A 22,156-nucleotide genomic window follows, 5' to 3' on the forward strand; every position below is an offset into this window, starting at 1 on the left:
ATGAATAGAAAAGGGAAATTTATTTCTTATGAGACGTAATTCCTGTTTAACTCAGACGTAGATTCCATTTGCAGGCCGAAGATTAGTTGTAGGTTAAAATGTGTACCTTTGAAAAATTACAAATCAAGTGGACCACACCATCCACAAACCGCACATCTAGTATTTTGTATGCATTATAAATGTGATTCTCTCCGAGATTGCATATTCATAGTATTGTTCATCGGTAGCCATTACTTGTTCCCATCTTTCTGGCAATTCATGAATCAATTTATTTTGTGACTTCATCATAATTGGTTAAGTACAAGCCAGCTAGGCTATGCTGCATCGACCGGAACAAATAGTAGTCGGAAGGAGCAATGTCTGGACTATATGGCGGGTGGGATAGGGCTTCCCATTTGAGCGTTCCTAATTTACCGACATTGCAATATGTGTGCGAGTGTATTGTGATTTTTTGTTTTCTTACAAAGGTCGGCTCAAAAGCATCAATTGTCAACGGTGGATAGCTTCTCCATGATCCTTTCACTCGGTTGCAGGAGCAGCTGATTCCATCATATACAGAGCATAACCTTCAAGCCATGAATTTTCGGAACGGCCTTCGATGGTGACGCATAATGGTCGGGTTAAACATACGTTGCCAGACGTTTTGAATTATCGTAATGGACGCAGTTGCCTTCAATTCATACGGCACCAAATTGTCTGCTTTCCAACGTGAACAAATGGCTGGCTGAGTAACTCCGAATCATTTTCCAAGTTCTTTTTGAGGTTGCGACGAGTCTTGATCGAGTAATTCCTCCAATTAATTATCTTCAAACTTCGCAATCACTCTGACTCGTTTTTCTTTTTCCAAAATTGTCATAACTTTCTGCGGCTGTTTTTCATAATATTAAAATAATGAAGAATTCCCGCAACAACACATAATTCGTCACAAAATTAGTCTTCTTTATGACAAAAAAGTATTGTTATTTACGCTTCAGCTCAATGATGCATACTGATTCGGAAAGCTTGATTACTATCGGGTCGGGTGTTAAAACTAATTGGTTAGTAGCGAGATAAGCTGTGATTCGTTCGCAAAGGCGGTGGTGCTTTCTTCTTCCGCGCCAGCACGTAACCGACGCGTACCGGTTTTGCATCGTCATTTAGTATGACGGTTTGAAAGTTTTGACACTCATCGCCCTTTAGTTTCGGAAATGGATGTCGGATCTGGATAAAACTGCACAGTGTCTTTTAAAACAAAAAGAACGTTAAGTTTAATCAATATTCGTGAAAATCGGTTTCAACGTTGCTGAGAAATGGAGGTGAAGTATTTCAAGTTCACTGTGATTACTAGTGAAGGCCTAGTAGTCCCAAAGTAGGTTTATATATCCATCAACTAACAACATATACAAACCTTCCGGCTTACGTTCAAAAGTCGTTTTTCACAGTGATTCCATAACCATTCTAGATGAGAAAATAAAAAAAATGGTTTGCATTGAACAATGAGGTCATCGCTGAGTTATTTGAGACAAAAAAGAAATCCTTAGGAACAATTGTATTGCTCTTTTTCTTGACGAATAAAATCGAATTTTGGAAAAACAGTACTGTGCTTTTTTTGTCAGATCGAGTATTTCTCGACTGACGTATTAGAATGACAAAATCTGACTAACTGAGACCGAAATCTGGACCAGATGGAATCGAATTGAACCAAAAACAAACGGAAAACTTGAGGAAAAAGGAAGAAGTTTGCCCTTATTCTTCCCAACCTAATCAAGGACCGCGTTGTAGCTTTCAAATAAACTTTAGTTTATCGATATACCTTGAGTCACCTACACGATATAAAACAACATGAAAAACTCTCGAGCCATCCTGTCCTTAGTAAAGTACAGAGCAAGGTGAGTAAGGAGACGGATGATTGAAATAAACAGTAAGAATTGCGATATAGGGTCAACAGCACGAGATGATACAGTATGAGCTTCAACCGGCTCGTGCAAAGTATCATGCACGCGTCTCGCACTATTTATTCGGGTTGTCTTCTGCAATATGCATAATGCGTAATTCAGGCCACAAAGTGGTTCTTAACCTCTTGTCCAGTAACTCCTATCCCTACCTCCCGCGGTGCCGGCTGGGGTACAAGTAACCATAGGAAAGATCGAGTAACCAACCCCGGTGGAACCTTGGTCGTATGCTGACAGGGAGTAGAAGGGGGGGGGGGGCTTGCCTTCTCTTTACAGAGAGCGAGCCTACCCGAGCGTCTGTTACCCATGTTGGGGCGACTCGAAACAGCATCTGTTCTCCATGTTAGGAGCGGTTGATTACCGTCCTTCTGTCAGTGTGGGACTCTAAACAGTGCTGACACGATGGCCGTCCGGTGAGACAGGAGGGGTTGGTGCAGGCCTAATAAGACGCTCGGAAAACACATGTTACGTACGATCAAGAAAGAAATACGATACGAAATAATCAGCAAAGACCTACGCAACCAACAAAGGACTACGATTGGAAGCTTGACACATGGAACTGCAAACCGCTTGGCTTCCCAGGATACGACCGAATGCTGCATGATGAGCTTCAAATCTGCGGCTTCGATGTCGTAGCACTGCAGGAACTTTGTTGGGCGGGACAGAAGGTGTGGAAAAGTGGACATAGAGCGGCTACCTTGTACCAGAGCTGTGGCACAACCAGCGTCTTAGGAACGGGATTTGTAGGGTTGGAAAGATGCGCCAGCGCGTAATTGGGTCGCAGCCAATCAGTGATAGAATGTGCGTATTGAAGATCAAGGGCCGTTTCTTCAATTACAGCATCATCAACGTGCACTGCCCACATGAGACGAGACGTGAAGGAAGCATTTTACGCGTAGCTGGAACGAATCTACGACAGCTGTCCACGGCGGTATGTAAAACTCCTCGTCGGCGACATGAATGCTCAGGTACAACCCCGCGGTAACAAACGACTACGGACAACGATGCGTAAACTTTGCAGCCTCCCGAGGAATGGTAGTTTGAAGCACCTTTTTCCCCCGCAAAGATATCCACCTGGAGATCATCTGATCAACATACGGAAAATCAAATCGATAAAGTTCTCATCGACGGGCGATTTTTCTCCGACGCGACGACGGATAGTGTGATGTGCTACGTCCAAGTATCGGGGACGCTCTCGAGTCCCTTCGAATCTCGGAGAGGGCTACGGCAAGGAGATGGACTCTCTTGTATCTTGTTCAATATTGCCCTGGAAGGTGTGATTCGAAGAGCGAGGATCGACATGAGTGGCACGATCTTCCGAAAGTCCGTACAATTTTTTGGCATCGCTGACGATATTTATATTGTTACACGTAACCTTGAGAAGATGACGGAAACCTACATAGGACTGAAAGCTGAAGCTAGGCGTATCGGACTGGCCATAAATACGTCGAAAACAAAATACATAAGAGGAAGAGGCTCTAGAGAAGAAAAACCCTACGCCTCCCACCACGAATATTGATAGATGGAGAAATTCAGATACGTATTTTGGCAGGGAATCGTGCGTACTTTGGACTAAGAAAAACCCTTCGATCCAGAAAAGTACGCCACTGCACGAAATTGACCATCTACAAAATGCTCATTAGACCGGTTGTCCTCTATGGCCACGAGACCTGGACTATGTTGGCAGAGGACCAACGCGCCCTCAGTATTTTCGGAAGAAAGGTACTGAGGACCATGCAGATGGAAGACGGAACGTGGAGACGGCGTATGAATCACGAATTGCAACAGCTGCTAGGAAAACCACCTATCGTACGGACAGCTAAAATCGGACATCTACGGTGGGCTGGGCATGTCATAAGGATGTCGGACGATAGCCCAGTGAAAATGGTTCTTGAATGTAACCGACTGGTACAAGAAGAAGAGAAGCGCAGCGAGCAAGGTGGATCTATCAAGTGGAGGATGATCTCAGAAGCTTTCCGTGCCTTGAGTGGCTGGCCATGGACCGAGTAATGTGGAGAAGTATTCTTGATACAGTAAAGGACACCCCAGAACTATAGCAGTTAGATAAGGTAAGTTCTGTAATGTGTTCTTACAGGGTCCGGCACTCGAAGTGTAACCAACTTCAGACCTTCGAGCCTGGCGTCAAGGTAAATGCGACATATTATCGGGAAAGTATTCTGGAGGTTGCTTTGAAGCCGTGGGCTGACAAACATTTCTGTGGCAGGCCATGGACGTTTCAGCAGGACTCGGCACCGTCTCACAAAGCTCGAGTGAACCAAGAATGGCTGAAAAACAACGTTCCGAACTTCATCACGTCCACACAATGGCTCTCGAATTCACCAGATGCGAATCCAATGGATTATTCTCTTTGGGCCATTTTGGAGAGCAAAGTCCGAACTAAAAGATACACCAGTCTCGAGGCGCTGAAAAAAGTTATTGTCCGCGAGTGGGCCAAAATACACCTGCAAGTCACATTCGGGCAGCTTGCGATTCGTTTTTTGACCGTCTCAAGGCCATAGATTGATTCTGAATTTTGTATTATTTTTACACATTTTGTACTTTGAATAAAGTAAAAGTAATTTTCCAAACTGAATTTATGGCCTTTTTAATTGGTTACACTTCGAGTGCCGGACCCTGTACATTCTCTTCAGAGTAGTTTAGTTGGTAGAGTATTCTAGTGTTTTGTAACAGGAAAATCCAAAATTAATCGCCTAATACTTAGTTAGCTCAGCTGCGTAGTGTCAATTTGTAGTGAATTTTGATATGAATTCCAGCACAATGTTTTGGAAATTGCTACTAAACATCTGTACAGTCAGATCTCTGAGTACTAAATCAGCTGCATTGATATACGGGAACCTACTTGCTATGCTTAACATTTCAATTTGCGTAACACCACTATTTACTATTATTAACCAAGTTGTAAATCTACTGCTGTTCTGCAGATCTGACAAAACAAAAGCATCAAATTATAAACAAACTCACCGATAAATCACCACTTGTGCATGTAGTAGAATCTTCCGTCTGCAAGGAAACATTTGTTTGGTGAACATGACAAGCATAAACAAACAATCGTCCGTCGTTGCTCGGGATCGAAAGCACGAAGAACCTATAGCATTAGATACGGTGACGAAGCGGTGCTAGTGAGTTTCTCGTTTCCACACAGGACTGACTAGCTAGCTAATCCGATCGATTAAATGGCTTCGTTGTTGTAGATTTCGCTTACCGTTCATTAATCTTCATCACCGACAGATGCGGCACTGCGGGAATTTAGTCTCCACTCTTCGTTAAGGAACTGGTTCTGGTGAGCAGAAATGATCCAATTTCGGATTCGTATTCGATGACAGAACCAAGTTATGGACGTGATTGAAGCTACGTGTCAATAATAATAAACTTTAATTGCAGAGCACATTGGTTTGTTCAGTTTATGTTTGCATCAGATTTATATGTCAAATTCGATTTACTCAAGACAAGTCCACAAGAGCTGAAAACCCCTTTCCCATGCTTGAGAACATCATTATAATTATCATCATCATCATCATCATCGATTTCAAAGGATCTAATCCATCAAAAGCGCTTCCCATCATCCGACAGAAAGGCTGCTTCCTCCCGTCATTCAATTCCGCCTGATCGCTAATCAAGGCATCCGACTTCTCAGACAAACATCACAATCCATCAGTCGAACGGAAATCTCTTCGGAATCGGATATAGGCAAAAAGATTGCACAAATGAAGTGATTAAGCTCTCGAGAAACCCGGGGACCAGTCGGGCCGCAAGTAGCAACCGAAGAACCAGAGCAAACATCCGACCGGAGAGTTCATTTCGATTCGAATTACGGAATAAATCAATCGTGATGTGCCTTTTGCGTCTGTGTGGGGCTGTGCGTGTGCCGATGCCATACATGCATCAGTTCCCGTTGAATCTTAATCGGAAGGCCTTTCCGGCCCAGAAACACAAACACACACATACACACACACCCACACGCATACATGACTGCAGCAAGAAAATGCCAATCACTTCAATGCTGTGCCCAGTGCTACTGAACCTGAACTGAGCTGCTAAGGTGAAAGCTGCCAATCCGACCGGCCGGGGGCAACAATCCTGCTGCTGTTGTTGGTTCTAGGATTGATTCATTCGAGCTGACAAAATTCCTCCATCCTTCGGCGAAAGCAGACGGCTGACCTTTCGACAAATTCGACCCCCGGACAGATAATGCAAACTTTTCCAGACCACCGGAAAAACGGAACATGCCAAAGATTGAGGGACTATTCAAATCACTCATCACACCCAACCGGAATGGATCGGAATGTTTGCTTACGACGGTAAGCTCTATTATCCGGTCGTTGCCGGCCCCTTCCCCGCGTTTCACAAACCCCACAGTACATGAATCGAATCCTTACCACCGTCCGTCCGTCTGTCCGTCTGTCTGTCTGTCTGTCGGTGACCTTTTGATAGGCGATGAATTGAATGATGGCGTTTAGGGACTATTGGATTTTGTTTGTTTGATCAATTGCAGGATTACGCTTGAAGGTACTCACAGCTCGGCCGGATCCGAGAAAACGGAGAAGGTTGGACTTACCTGGGGAAGAGAAGAAATAAAGTGGTAGAGGTTAGTGTTTTTTCCTCAAAGATGGCATACAGTGAAAAGAAATAGTATCGACTTGGGGGGGAAAGCTTGAATATTTTATTGAATCTGTTTTATTCGAGTAAACATTGAGACTGGTTAGATTTATTTTACCCGATTTAATCTAATTCAATAAGCATTCAATTTGAATTCAATTTGGCACATAGATAAGTCAAAATCAAAAACCTTTTTTTAATTATATCGAATCTTAAATTAGGAATGGGCTATTATCAGATTAAAACAAAACATTCAATTTGTATCAATTGTTTGTGTTTGTAACATACATTATACAACAAATAAACGAATGAATTTCAATTTGCTTAAGATGCAAACTAAAGTTAAACCCAGAAGTATTCCGATGTGACATTTTGTCTACCTCCATTCATGTTGTACAGGGAAATAGCCTAGCCAAGAAAGTACAAATCCTACTCCACAAATGAGCAAAATGACTCATGGTTTTTGACGAGAAATGTGTGTTCTCATGTTATGTAAATACATCGTGATTAATAGCCCTGTTGTCAGGAATTACTTCGTCATATTTTGAAGATGCATTTCTGGCATTAAAGCTTACAGGTTCGGACGTACGAAATCGAAATCACAGTACTTTTTTTTATTTAATGGAATAGGTGAGCACCAAATGTATTGTTTAACTTTTTCGAAGCATTCTACGAAAAACAGACTATACAAGAAAATATATGTGTGTGTGGAGCTCTCAACGTGGAAGCACATTGATTCACGGATTGTGCGTTAGAAATTCGAGTAATTCACGAGTAGGAAAGTTTTTTCGTGCTGAAGTGGCTTGGTGGTGGTTCGACGCCGCGAGATACCATCGGTAGTCAAAAACAGTAAAGTCCCTGTGACTATAAACGAAACCGCTAGATGTACCTTATGATAAAAAAAGAACCGGAATTTTCATTTTAAAATTCCCGCGCTTGTCCAATCGGTAAACTTTTATTCTCTCAACGTTGGCAACACTTTTATACACATTCTGTCAAATTTTGACGCATATCGTACGATTAGTTTTTGTTTGGCGTCTATACAAAGAAGTTGAAAAATTTTCGTGTGGCGATTTTTATAATGGATGAAAATTTAGAACAACGTGCGTGCATCAAATTTTGTGTTGCAAATGGATTTAAGTGTTCCGAAACGTTGAAAATGTTAGAAAAGGCCTTTGGTGAATCGTGTCTAGGAAAAACACAGGCATACGAGTGGTATAAACGCTTCATAGGTGGTCGTACAAGCTTGGATTATGATGAGATCCCTGGCCGCCCAACAACATCTGTTACTGAAGAAAACATTGAATCGGCGAAGCAAATCGTGTTGCAAAATCGTTCTGTACCGATTAGAGAGATTGCTGTGTTGTTGGGCATCTCTTATGGATCAGCCGAACACATTTTAGCTGATGTTTTGGGTTTGAAACGCGTCGCTTCTCGGCTGGTGCCAAAAAATCTGAACTTCATTCAAAAACAGCGTCGTGTTGATGTGGCCAAAGAGACGATTTCCAACGCAGATAGTGACCCCACATTCATCGAAAGCATCATAACTGGTGATGAGCTGTGGATCTATGAATATGACGTCGAAACCACACAACAATCCACCGAATGGCGCTTCGAAGGCGACCCGAAACCATCCATTATAAAAATCGCCACACGAAAATTTTTCAACTTCTTTGTATAGACGCCAAACAAAAACTAATCGTACGATATGCGTCAAAATTTGACAGAATGTGTATAAAAGTGTTGCCAACGTTGAGAGAATAAAAGTGTACCGATTGGACAAGCGCGGGAATTTTAAAATGAAAATTCCGGTTCTTTTTTATCATAAGGTATGGCCATTGTAACCTTTCCAATCAAACAAAGAAAGAAGAAGAAGAAACAAATGTTTTCACCGCTCAATTTTCTCAGAGATGGTTGAGCCGACTTTACAAAGTCTAGGCTCGTTTGATAGCTACTATTGAATTATAGATCTAGTTCCATGATTAAATGACTGTCACACCTGGTTGGATATAATGGTATAAGTGACGTATCCGACTAGCCGCTCGTTTTTCACGGGTTTTCTCGAAGAGGATTCAACGATTTTCGATAAACTTAGGCTTATTTAATGACATGTAATCAATGCTGAAAACGATCCCTCCACGCGACAGTTTAAAATTAGATTCCTAAGTTGGTACCTAAGACCCTAAGACTGTACATGTTTGCTATGAATACCGTGTGGATGGCAACTGTCACGTTGCCTGCCATCCAGGCAGTCTTAGGGTAAGGGCTCCCTATTTCATCTCATTTGTAAGGACGTTACTTTAAAAACCTGATTTAGCCACTAAAACTACCACGATTTTTTTTATATTTCTTCTCAATTCGCATTGCTCCACATTGGGAATTGATTCACATTCCTTGGAAATTAAAATAATATTCAAAAAACAGCTTAAACACTCCTGGTATGTTCACTACTGTGCTCCTAATTTCATCTCAAAGGTTTTATATTGATCTCATAAATTAGCAATGGCGACAGCAAGCAAAACCAAAATACTGCACTATTACACTCTCAGGTTCAAAATGTCAGAATTTTCCTTAAAAAGGGCCTAATGCCAACTATGAGACAACACACGATAATTTTAGAAACAGTTTGGAATCATTTCGACGTTTAAAATTTTTTGAATCGTTTTCCGTTACCTTTCGTTTTAAATTTAAAATTTTAATGTTCAGTTAATTTGGAGAACTTAAAAATAAAAAACAGAATTGTTACAATTTAGGCATTAGCCCTTCTGAAAACAAAATGCAGAACCAGAGATGCCATCTATACAGATTTATCTGTATTGTATAAATATTTACGTTCGCATACTGATTTTAATCAGATTACAGATTTTCTAAATTTAATACAGATTTGTAAAAGTTCATAAAAAGTGAGTTTCTAAAAGTTTTCTCTCTGAGTATCTGTTAGTATTTGATTGCAGTACTTCTTTAAAAGTTTATTGATCAATGGACAAATCACATGTCAAAATGGAAATCTTTTGTGTAAATATTTGATGATGAGCACTGATAAACATTTATATAAAAATTTTAAACCAATTTGAACTGATTCATTTTATTAGTGAAAACAGATAGAGCAGATACATATTTTCTTTGAAAATATCTGGCATCTCTGTGCACACCCGATGAAACATACACACTCAACAGTGTTATGGTGACGTATAGCGGAAAGAAACCAGTGCTACTAGATTTGCTACAATCGTTATTCCATTAGTATTTAACACGCTCTTTCTGGCAATGTTCGAAGCCGAAACAGTTTTATTGAAATATAAATATCAACAATATAAATAAACTAATGTCACGGATACCAAAAAAATACTTGTTGATGAACAATTTTTTTTGTAACATTATGACAAAACTTGGCAACTTTGCGAAACCAAATGAGATGAAAACAAAGCGTAATCAAGTGAACTAAGTGAAAAACTTTCATTTCCTATTCTTGAAGACTTTTATTGCTTCTCGGGTAATTTTTGAAGTTTTTAAGCGATAATTAAACAAGTGGAAAGTAAACATTACTAATTATGCAGTCATCCAACATTCAATAGTAGTGTAATTGTGCGAAATAGTGGTGATGTTTTGAGACGAATCGATTAGTAGATATTCAGAAACATGACGAACTGTACATTTTGAGACGTAAATGTGTCCTAAATTTAAAAGTAAGTTTGTTTTAAATGAAAAAAACGACCACCGAAGAATTTTAAACCATTTCTACCAATGAGAAAGTGTGACAATAGCTTGAATAATCATTTTAAAACACTCTACAGTTTGGTTCAGGCACGGTGTAAGATTTTATTCATGTTCAAAGTAATGAGGTGAAGGCAATTAGATCAATGTTCAGGATGATTACAATAATGGATTGAGACTGCAATTTTATATTTCATCTTCTGTGAAGTTTTTTTTTTCAAATTGGTAAGATCAATACCAAATCAAAATTTAAGTGTCGTCTCTCTAAGCAACCAAAAGTTCCACAGTGCCTGAAAAATATTCACTTTGTTAGAGCTCTAAAATACGCGTATCACTTTTTGGAAACTTGAACGCACAGAAAAAGTTCTGAGGATACTTTCTCGTTGTTTAAAAACTGTATTAGGAACTGCTTCAAAGTTTGTTCTGTTGCGTCGGGTGAACATTAAAGTATGAGAAATTCTTTAAAAACGGTCTCTTTAGAATGCTTTGTATGTTGCTAAAGAAAATCTTTTTTACGAACTTTTGGTTACTTGGGCTAAATACTAATTGTAAATATATCCTACTCTATCGAATGAACAACTCTAGAAGAGAAACTCTTTAATTAGAGATGAGAATCTATGCATTTGCTCGATTTTTGCTTAACAGAAGTATTTCACATTATTTTTTTGTGATATTTCTTTTCGGACTAAAGAAAATGTGTGTCAAATTCCGTTGATTGTAGGTTAAGTAATGAGAAAAATAATGGAGAGAAACGTTACCCAATTAGTCGTTTTACAATTCTGATGTACGAAAACATAAATTCGAACAAATTTTTGGGCGAGACGAAGTTCGACGGATCAGCCATTATAAATTACATTAAATAAAAGACATTTATTTTGTACATGATCTTATTACTATTTCAGGTTTGTTTGTATCAGTTCATCACTTTTATTCAACACAATATAGTTGGCTATTAGTTGAACTCATGGAAGAGAAAGGAGTCTAACATAAATTAAAATTTTAAATTAGAACTCCAATGGTGTTAATGAAATGAAAAAGAAGTTTCATATATGTAATACCGTTTTCGTTTATTGATCAGAGCAGCCCGAAAGCTGACCCAGAGTCGCCCAAACAACGTTAAATATGTTTGTTTAAGCAACCTGAGGTCGCTCTAGATCGGACTCCAATCGCGTAGTTTCGCTCTGAAAATTTTCTCGGGTCGCACCACGCATCCAGCCGAGTTTGTTTATTTTTTCTTTTTTTCATGAGTTATTGTTTAGGGAGCGTACCACGTGTTCGTTTTACTCGGAGTCAGAGTAGCCCGCGTCTAGGTTCAAAAACGAAAACGGTATAAGGTCACGACAAGCTAGAATATCGCGAACTGGGACATTGGATAGTCTACCTTGGGTACGCAAGGAATTTATTAGTTGAGATCTGACATCACGATACTCCACGCATGTCCAAACGACATGATAAATATCGCGATAACCTTCGCCACAAGCACAATGATTAGTCTCGGAAAGTCCAATTCGAAGGAGATCTGCAGCTAACATGTAGTGATTGGACATGATTCTGGACATCACACGAATGAAATCCCTACTCACATCCAGTCCCCTGAACCATGCCTTTGTCGATATTTCAGGAATAAATGAGTGCATCCACCGACCCAGATCATCTTTACCCCAAGAAGCTTGCCAGCTGGCAAGTGTTCTTTGGCGAGACGAGCTATAGAATTCGTTGAAAGCAATCGGTCTCTCATAAATTTCACCCTCAATAAGCATCACGTTTGGCTAAACTATCGGCTCTTTCAATGGAATGGAGCAATGAGCCGGGACCCAAACTATTGTGATTTGATAATTATTATTCAATATGACGTTCAGGCACTGGTTTTATTTTGCCCAAGAAAAACGGTTCATTTTTGCCAGCAGCGTTTGAGCGAATGGCTTCAATTGCACTCAGACTATCTGTGAAGAGAAAATAATGGTTTTAAGATGATGTGACGATTACACTCAAACTATAATGAACTGCTGCTAACTCTGATATATAAACAGATGCAGGTTCTTGAAGCCTAAATGAAGCCGAAACATCATTGTTGAATATACCAAACCCAGTAGCCTCTTCAATTCGTGAAAACATAATTAGTGACTTTTTTATTTCGATACTGTTCCATGAAATTGTCAAATTTGAAACCATTATTGCAAAAAGAGAACGTCTATGCCAATAAAAAAAATCAAAGGTAAGGGTTGTCAATCAACGAAAATTCACAATTTTTTGAAAAAAATTAAACACGAAAGAAAAAGGAAGTGAATATTATTAAAAAATCACACCATTAAAAATTTCCTAGATGTATAGGGTTGTCGACCAGCGAAAATTAACAATTTAAAAAAAATTAATCATCAATTGTATGCAAAGGCAATATACACTGTAAACTAAATGCACCTAAAAGTAAATAATTCTGCAGCACTCAGAGAGATAGTAGAAAAAGTATCTAGAATTTGGTGAAATTCACTGAAAAATATAAGAAAACTGATATCTTGTTACTCTTATGTGCCCATAACTTGTTGAAAACTATCTAAATATTTCACCTAGATTCTGAGTAAAATGCTCCCAGGATGCAAAAAAGTGCACAATCTCAGAATCTAGGTAAATTGTTTATATAGTTTTTTAGAATTTATGGGTAGATCTAGATTCTTTTTCTACTAACTTTCTAAGTACTATATAAATCTTTATTTCTAGGTGCATTCGTTTTATCGCGTAAGTCAAATATTACTAGAACCGTGTACTTTTGAAGTTCATAGGGTTGTCAACCACCGAAAATCGACAATTTCTGGAAATATGTCAAACATTTTTTAAATGAAAAGGGAAATCATTATGAGCCGAAAATTGAATGATTTAAGTATTTTCACATGGTTTTCAACCTGTGAAAAATAACAGCTTTTGCGAAAATTTCGATTATTATCTGAACCGAAAAGGAATTCAATTAGAAAACATATTACTAAAATTCATTTTCCAGTTAAATAGGGTTATCAATCAAAGAAAATTCAAATGTTTTGGGAAATTTTAAAACATGAGATGCATGGACAAGGACTTCAATATCCATCGAACATCACAGAAATTTCAAGATGCATAGAATTGTATAGCAATCTTTTGAGAAAATGTTGAACATTTATTGAATGCAAGGTGAAAAAAATTACTTGATTTTATCATTTTGTGTTGAAAAAATTTAAAACATGATTTGAAATGTCAATAAAATACGGGAGTTCGTGCCTAACAATTTTCAGATTGAATTTTTCAACCCAATTTATTTTTTTAATCATGAAGTATTTTTGAAAAAGCGTTACGAATATTCGAAACAATGAAAAATCAAGCTAGACTCTTCCTGTAAAATACAAAAGATTGTACCGGTATGTGAGTTTATTTTGATATGAAAAGCATTGTATATGGGAGCACATATATAAAACTCTATTCAAAAGTGGTCATGTATAAAAACTTGCGGCTTTGCAATCAGAACAAATTGCATCAATAAATAACAATTTCTCTTTTTTCATTTCTCTGGCCAATTATTATGGCATGTTGTGTTGTTTTTGTTTAATTTTCTAAAACTTTTTCAAACTTCACGATCGATGGAATAATTTGATATCGAAAACAGAAGGATAACCCGAGTAGAGTGTGAGATCAAAAAGAAAACTCAATTTGATGTTGTGCTGTTCGTATATATCGATTACTTAATTTGCTATCGTTTTGGTCGTTTTAACGGTTAAAAGATCAAAATTGAAAGCAAAAAAAATGCTGTGTGACATCAAACTGGAAACTAGTTTTGCTCTCAGTGAAAGTACATTGAAAACTTAATATGATGTAGATTTTCTCGAAATGACACGTCACGAGCATAATCTAAAAATAGAACAGCCGAAAATAGTCCGGGCTAGTATACATTTAGGCGATATTACTCGCAAGCAAGAAAAAAGATTTTATGCAATCTCCATATTAGTCGCAGGCAAGAAAAAAGATTTTATGCAACTCCACCACACACAACCGCGGAGAGAATCTGATTTCGAACTTAGGTGATTTGGAATGCGAACTTTTTGTGTTTGCTATGGACTGTAAGTGCTAGCTGTAAAGACATGGAAAATGTTCGGTTATATGACAAGCAGTGTTGTTTCACAAAGTTGTATGCAGGTAGTTCCAGTCAATGCACACTCGTTGCGTCGCTTCCATCCCGCATCCACCGTGAATAGCAGTGTGGCTATTTGAGCACAGTATAAAAATGTTCTCTTTGTCCTTCTCATATCCAAAGATGTAGCATTCAAACATTATAGCATAAAATTGAGTAATCTACTTGATCTCACACAACTCGCACATGCAATCACTTTGAAATACGAATTTAGAGGCTCTGAAGACCGAACGTTTTACATTGAAGTCTCCTACAACACAGGGAACGTGAATTAGGAATCCGGCAATAAGGTATTCCAGATCATTTGTTTTTTTGACTAATTGGGACAGTGAACGATTATCTCGCTTCTGACCACAGATAGAACCAGAATCTCTTCAGTAAATAGTTCTTGTGTAGCTTTTAATTTACAATCATTTGATACAGAAATAGTCCTGTGACTCAAAATTATAAAGATTTAGTTAGACGATTTCTTTAGGAAAGTGCGTTAGTAAGTATATAAAGTTCTAAGCATTTATAACTAGGACTGAGAATTGTTTTGACGAGTGTCTTCGACATAGTTTGTGGACTACTTAGGAATATACAAATTAAACATATATTTTCTTGGTGGCTTCTCTCAGCCACTAAAGTATTGTTAAGAATTAGCTCTAGGTTCTGAAATCTGAGACATTCAATGTTCGAAGTTCGAACTTCGTAAACAATGATTTTTTCCATACTGTTGGATATAAAGTTACGGGTATTTTCAGAACGAGTTTGGCGAGTACATTATTTTCGCCAGACAAATGTGGTACCGATGATCGCCAATTTATCTAATGCCTCCCAGACGTGTGGTTTGACACCAATATTCTCGTGGTTAAAAAGAAAGAGCATTATTTGCGTGAAAGTTGAAAAAATGTTGAAAAAAATCGTTTCTTCGCGGTTATGGTTACGGTCAACTGCAGGATGTCAAAGCATTTTTGTAAAAGGCAACAAAGGATTGAAGAAATAATTCTTCCATTGAAATTTAACTTTGTATTTTTGTGCTGCCATTTGATATTTGTTCAATTTCAATTGATTCACTAAGTTGTTGTTTTTAATATTTTCATTTTTTGAGTTTCACAAAACTTTTGCCTTTAAACAGCAAAATGGTAACACAATGTGATATTAATTGAAAATTTGATAAGTCGATATCATATTAGGATTTCAATCTGACGTTGCTATCATAATCAAATATCAATTTGTTCTAATTTTGATGTTAGACTTTACTCGGGAACCGTGCAAAAACCTTGGAAATAAACAAAGAGAATAAGACAATGGCCATGCCCGCCTAAAAACAAAATCCTAACATATGAATCGCTGAACCAATTTTGTGTTTGAAAACGCATATTGTTTCACTTTTCAAAGGTTTCCAAGGTTTAAGGATATAGAGATGTGAATAGTTTTATTTTTTGAAGACTTTTCTACATGTTATATAAAAATATACGCGAAGATAAATTTTTCAAAACGTGTAGATTTTTTTACACAACACATCATAAAACTCAAAAAATGAGTCTAGAGATTTTTTATCACTATTGACTACTGTTGTCATCCAAACAATATACGAAAGTTTTCAAAAATTTGTCAATTATCGTTGGTAGATAACACTAGGCAACTTGAAAATGCTTAAATCTATAAATTTTCTATCAATATTGACATTCCTTTTTATCCAATTATTATTTGGAACTTTTCGCCAAAGTTGTCTTTTCGCATTCGTAGACAACCATATGCACCATGAAAAAGCTTAGAACTACGCCTCCGTCGCGGCAATTAGAAATTTGACCAGTTCATAGAACTGTATCGATATATTTAATGAAGCCGTTATGAATTTCTTTATGAAAGTTCATTACCAGCAATGAAAATTGCTTAGAAAACAAAATACAGCACATCATTTTTCGTTACATTCATAGCCCAATACGAGCATGACAGTTGCATGACTACATCCATTAAACGCTCGGTTATGACTGTCATGTGTGACATTCATCCGTGTAATATACGCGACATTCATGTGCGACTGCCCGGATAGCAGGCAACATGGAAGTTCCCATGCGACACGACACCACTATGTCGATTAAGAATGGTATTTTGTTAAAATGAAAAACCCTAATTTTGAATGGCAGAATTAAACAAATTCAAAGTATTGACCATTGTTTACTTTAAATTTTGGCCACCTTTATTTCCGGAAGAGTTCTTCTCTGATTATCACCATATTCTACTGTCTTTAGTGCCTTTCAACATGCAGCAAACTCCATCATATCATTAGAGTGAATTTTTATAAGTACGCAATAATTTTTTTCTAATGTTCAGTAAAATACCTGCAAAGTTTTGCTAACGATTTGAGCAAAACTTCAAATGACCACGGTTCGAGAAGATATTCTCAACTGAAATGAATTCATTTGTGATGATAATTTGAATAGAAAATTTCTGACTTAGCAAGCAATTTGCCTCTGTAGACAAAAACCTCCAGTTTTTGTCAGATATCAAGATCTTGATATCATTGTCATGAGCATGAGTTCACAAAATTCCAAAGATAACCCTCTTGCATCTCTTGCAAAACAATTGAACTTCAATTAACCTAATGTGATTACGAATCGCCATACCCTTCGAGTGATTACTGTGCGTCATTTGTGAATTATATTCAAATTATTTTCAAATAATCAAACTAAACAATGCGCAATCATCGTTTCCCCGTTCTAACTTCACTCTCCTCGATGTTATTGTCAGATGAGAAACCGATCGATTCATTCTTCGAAACTCCATTGCTAATGACCGAAAAATTGTTCTCGAAATGACAGCTCAAACTCCGTCTTTGAATTCGATAGAAAACAATAACAATCGTAATCGAATCGAGCTTGCCCCAGAAGGAGTGTCAAATTATTCATCCGAACCAAATTCGAACCATAGCCTACTTTCCCTCCCAGCTCGGATAATATAAATTGTAATCACAAATTGACAGTAACTGTCCAATTGAAAACCAGTGGGCGATCAATCCTTTACCCGAAGCCGCACGCCAAGAAATAAAAACACCCGCATGCTGAGTTGACATGTTTGGATTGGCTTTTGGCGCAACGCCATTAGACTCGGTTGCCTCAGTTTTTAGGTTTTCTATTTGACAGAACGATGATGACGACGATCACCGACTACATCATATTTAACCGCTACGATTAGTTTTTATTCGGTAGATTTCACCTTCCTAGATTTGTGTTTTAAGTGCACACGCCTCTGTGTCATTGGAACTGTCAGAAAACGGTGGTGAGAAATTGTTCACGACTGCACGCACAAACACCACCACCGCAAACGACAAAAGGTGACTGTCTAAACAGGAAATGTCGTTTCTTTCGGTACATTAATTCCCCGGCAGACACAACGCGCAATTTGGTTGCCTAAAATGTTGCCGCGAAGTGTGAAAGAAGAGCCATACAGAAGAGACAGTGTTATTGTTTAATAATTTTATGGCATGTTCTTTTCGGCTTTGTTCTTTTTCCTTTCCGATTTGTCGCGTGGCGTAGATTCTTGTCAGTGTCAGAGATGTGACACATCAGTTAGCGGCAGGGGTGCCGTCAAATTAGGGTTTGTGCTATGAATATAGATTGGTTTCATATGACTTGTAGGAGTGTGGATGGCATGACAATTTAGAACCCGTCGAGCAGCAGTCAAATAAATTTGTCAAGTTGGAATGGCTTTTTAGTATGCACAAACGAAACACAGTTCGGGTGGAACGATTAGGGAAGCAAGTCGTTATGATTATGTTATGTGAAATCGTACAACTGTTCGGGTTTGGGTTCTTTGTGCCGAGAATTGGGTTTCACTCGAAGATATCCACTGCACTCGGTAGAGTTATTGTCAATTCATGATGGAATGAAATGACATCTCCGCAAATGTCCGACGCGTTTGATTAGTTTGCTTTTTAAATTCTTTCAGTCATATCTCTCATTAGCAAAAAGAGATGTAATCCGTGAGAAGATTATGAAATAGAATAATGTGGTTTTAAAGAGTAAATTACACGTTTAAGAATGAATTCAATTTAATAATTGCATTTAAGGTTAGATTTTTTCTTGAAATCTTTTCTAGTTCAGCCTTTGATTTTCTGAGATTGGGATATTAAGAATCCATCTTCACTGCAAACAGTTATTGATTTTACCATTTACGTATGACACTCTTTCTGGTAATTATACTCAGAATTTAGGCAATGAGAAGCCATGGTATGAAATGACATTTCTTATATTTTTCATATCATTTATCAATATCCACTGAAATAAATAAATTCGCTGCGTCAAAGGCGGAACATAAAAAAATACTGTTGAAAATTGAGGAAACTTTGTTTATTACATCCATTAACTTGATTCAGGTGGCTTCTCTCATATTGTACAATTGCTAGCAAGTTTCACAATTTATAGTATAATTTTTATTTCTTCACCTTCACCAATATTTGCATACTTTCAACTCGGGCAATTCTGAAAAATTTGACAATTTTTCTCAGTTTCAGTTTTCCCTCCCAGTCTTGACTGTTACTTACGATTTCGGTGACGGTAATTGTATAAGTGACGTAAACGATAAAACTCATCACCACTCAATTTGTTCAGATATGAATGAACCGATTTCAATAGTTTTAGGCTTGTTTGATTAGGTTGAGGATCAAGTTCGAAGACCACATGACTGACACTTCAAGTTTAGGGGATATAATCGTACAAGTGACGTAATCGACAAATCGCATTTAGGCTTCTATTCGCATAATTGTTTTAGAAAGTGACTCATGATCACGTTCAAATGTATTATTACTGATACACTTGGTTTGAGAAATTTTGTCGAATACATAACGAAAGCGCTGAAGCATACTTTTGTAAACTTCAATTTGAATGAATTGATATAAAAAATGAGCCAAAATTAGTGTCAGGAATTATCTCAATAAAAAACGTTAAAACATGTTTCAACAAAACTGTGTCGCTGACAAGAGAAAATCATTACCACAACACTAGGTGGATTAAAAATAAGTTTTCTCGTTGTTATAGATTTTCGATTTATTTTTTTGTTTTCTCTGTTTTCCACTACTGATGCTGTGGATATTTATATTATTCTAAGTTATTTTGTTTCATAATCTAGGAACTACAAATTTATACTACAATTTGTACTTTTTTCTTTATAATTGTTAAATTTACAATTTTACGAATTACAGATCTCTTGGCAGCTTTGGTATAAGCGCTTAATTTTCACATTTGATTTCGCTTTTTAGCAAATTTTGTAAATTTACTATTTGGTTTTCTTTTTTACTATTCCTGCTGTTTATATTATTTTGTAATTTGTGTAATTGTTATTTTCTTATTATATTATACAGAAATATTGTTCTTGTTATTTTTGCTATTTTCCTTACATTTGATGTTTTTATATATTTCTATTTTTGGTCAGTTTTATGGTTTTTATTTTTGGTAATATTATTATTTTGTTATTTTCGATTTATGTTAATAATGCTACTTCTTCTATTTTGTTTCATTTTCAGCAAAATATTATGTAATTTCAGTTATTTTCTGATCTTTCTCCTATTTTCTGCTATTTTCGTTGTTATTGCCATTTTCTGTTACATTATTTCTGACATTTTTAGAAAAAGATTGTGATATGTTCTGCAATTTTCTGCCACATTCTGCTGTTTGCTGGTATTTCTTGTATTTTTGTGCCATTTTCAGATATTTTCTCCTGTTTTCAGCTATGTAGGTAAATAGCAGCAATTAAGAGGAAGATAGCTGAAAATAGGAAAAAATACCAGAAAATGGCAGAAACTATTAGAAATATCATTAAACAGCAAATTGCCAAACATATTACAATATTGTGCTGAAAATTACAAAAAAGAGGAGTAGAAAATTGCAAAAAATAACGAAAATTTCGTTATTTTTGGTATTTTTTATATATTGTTATTATCGTTATTTTCGACATTGTTGTTATTTTCCTTATTTATATCATTGATGCTATTTCCTCTTTTTTTTTACTTTCAGCAATACGTTCGGCTACTTTCTGCTATTTTGGATGTTTTTACAATTTTTATTCTTTTTACAATTTTTGCTATTTCCGTTATTTATGCTTCCTCTTATTTGCTGCAATTTTCTTATATTTTCTGTTATTTTTGTTGATTTAAAAATTATTTTCTACTTTTAATATTTTTCGGATTTTTTATTAGGGACCTTTTAACTAGAATCATTCGGATCCTTTTCCGAAATTTGTGGTATTTTAGCTATTGTTGCTATTTTCACCACTTTTGCTATTTTCACTAGATTTCGCAATTTTGGATGTTTTTACAATTTTTGTTTTTTTTACTATTATGCTATTTCTGTTATTTTTGCTTCTTTCGCTATTTCTTTTTTTGCTATTTTGGCTATATTGGCTATTTCTACTATTTTTGCAATTTTTGCAATTTTTGTTATAATATAAAATAGTAAAAATAGCAATAATAGCGAAAACTGGAGAAATAGTGAAAATAGTAACAGTAGCAAAAATAGCGCAAAATACAAAAATTACGAAAACAGCGAAAACTGCAATAATAGCAAAATATTAAAAGTATCAAATATTAGAAAATAACCAAAAATAATCAAAATAACAGATAACATAGGAAAATTGCAGAAAATATGAAAAGAAATAGTAGAACGTATTGCTGAAATTAAAAGAAAATAGATTAAATAGCATCAATAACATAAACAAAAAAAAAGAACAAAGATGACAAAAATAACAATAAGAATGAAAAAACCGAAAATACAAAGAATTAACAGAAATAACAAAAATTACAAAAATAACGAAAAGTTTTCGCAATTTGCGTTCTTTTTACTGTTTTTGCTAATTGAATTATTTTTGTTTTTTTTTTTGTTATTTTTGAGATGTGAGCTATTTTTTTAATTTTTTGCAATTTTCGCTATTCTTGCCACTTTTATTATTTTTGGTAGTTTTTGTTATTTTGATATTTTTAATATTTTTGGTACTTTTGGTATTACTATTGTTGCTGTTTTTATTTGTTTTTTCTACTTCCGCTGTATTTAATATTTTTGTTATTTTTATTTTGTTATTTTTGCCATTTTTCCTGTTTTTGTTAGATATATTGGTATTTTTCCAATTTTTGGTATTTTTGGGATATTTTCGGTATTTTTGGTATTTTTACTATTGTTGCTATTTTTACTGCTTATATTTTTGCAACTTATAATTTTACTATACATGCTATTTGCGGTTTTTTTAAATTGTCCATCCACTTAAGTTCAGTAATTTGTGAGACTTCCGTTTTTTTAATTGGACATCCCTATTTTTTATTGTTTTGCCATTATAATTATTTTGTTAGTATATATATGAATATATTTCTATTCTAGCTAATTTTTCTTTTTTCTACTATTTTTGCTAACTTTGCTATTGTTGTTATTTTTGTTCTTGTCGCAATTTTTGCTATTTTTTAAATTTTTGTTATTTTGTTACTTCCGCTATTTTTGTTTTTATGTTTTGGTATCTTTTTTTTTTGTTATTTTTGATGATTTTGCTGTTTTGATATTTTTGATATTTTTGCTATTTTTGCTATTCTGGCATTTTTACTGGTTTCGCAATGTTGCTGTTTTGATATTTTACTATTTTTGGTATTTTTGATAATTTTTAGAGTGTTTTTGGTATATTTCATAGTATTTTTTAAATTTTTTATATTTTTGGTATTTTTTTGCTATTTTTGCTTTTTAGCTTCCTCTTATTTGCTGCTACTTTCTTATATTTTATATTG

General features: G+C 36.1%; 1 protein-coding gene across 6 annotated transcripts in view; it reads right to left on the minus strand.

Annotated features, from left to right (window-relative positions):
• The window catches only part of LOC131440264 (sterile alpha motif domain-containing protein 5), a 657,981-nt gene that overhangs the window by 270,160 nt on the left and 365,665 nt on the right, over window positions 1-22,156 (minus strand). The window contains exon 3 of one of the 6 annotated variants that reach the window (XM_058611389.1): window positions 4,308-6,507. The exons of the other annotated variants lie outside the window; for them this stretch is intronic. Within the exon in view, the coding sequence (XP_058467372.1) occupies window positions 6,463-6,507 (45 nt within the window). The 3' untranslated portion in view covers window positions 4,308-6,462. Of the gene's footprint in view, window positions 1-4,307; window positions 6,508-22,156 lie in introns of those variants that run through there. 6 annotated transcript variants of the gene reach the window in all.

This window comes from Malaya genurostris, chromosome 1 (genome assembly GCF_030247185.1).
Source record: "Malaya genurostris strain Urasoe2022 chromosome 1, Malgen_1.1, whole genome shotgun sequence".
Taxonomy (NCBI): Eukaryota; Metazoa; Arthropoda; class Insecta; order Diptera; family Culicidae; genus Malaya; species Malaya genurostris.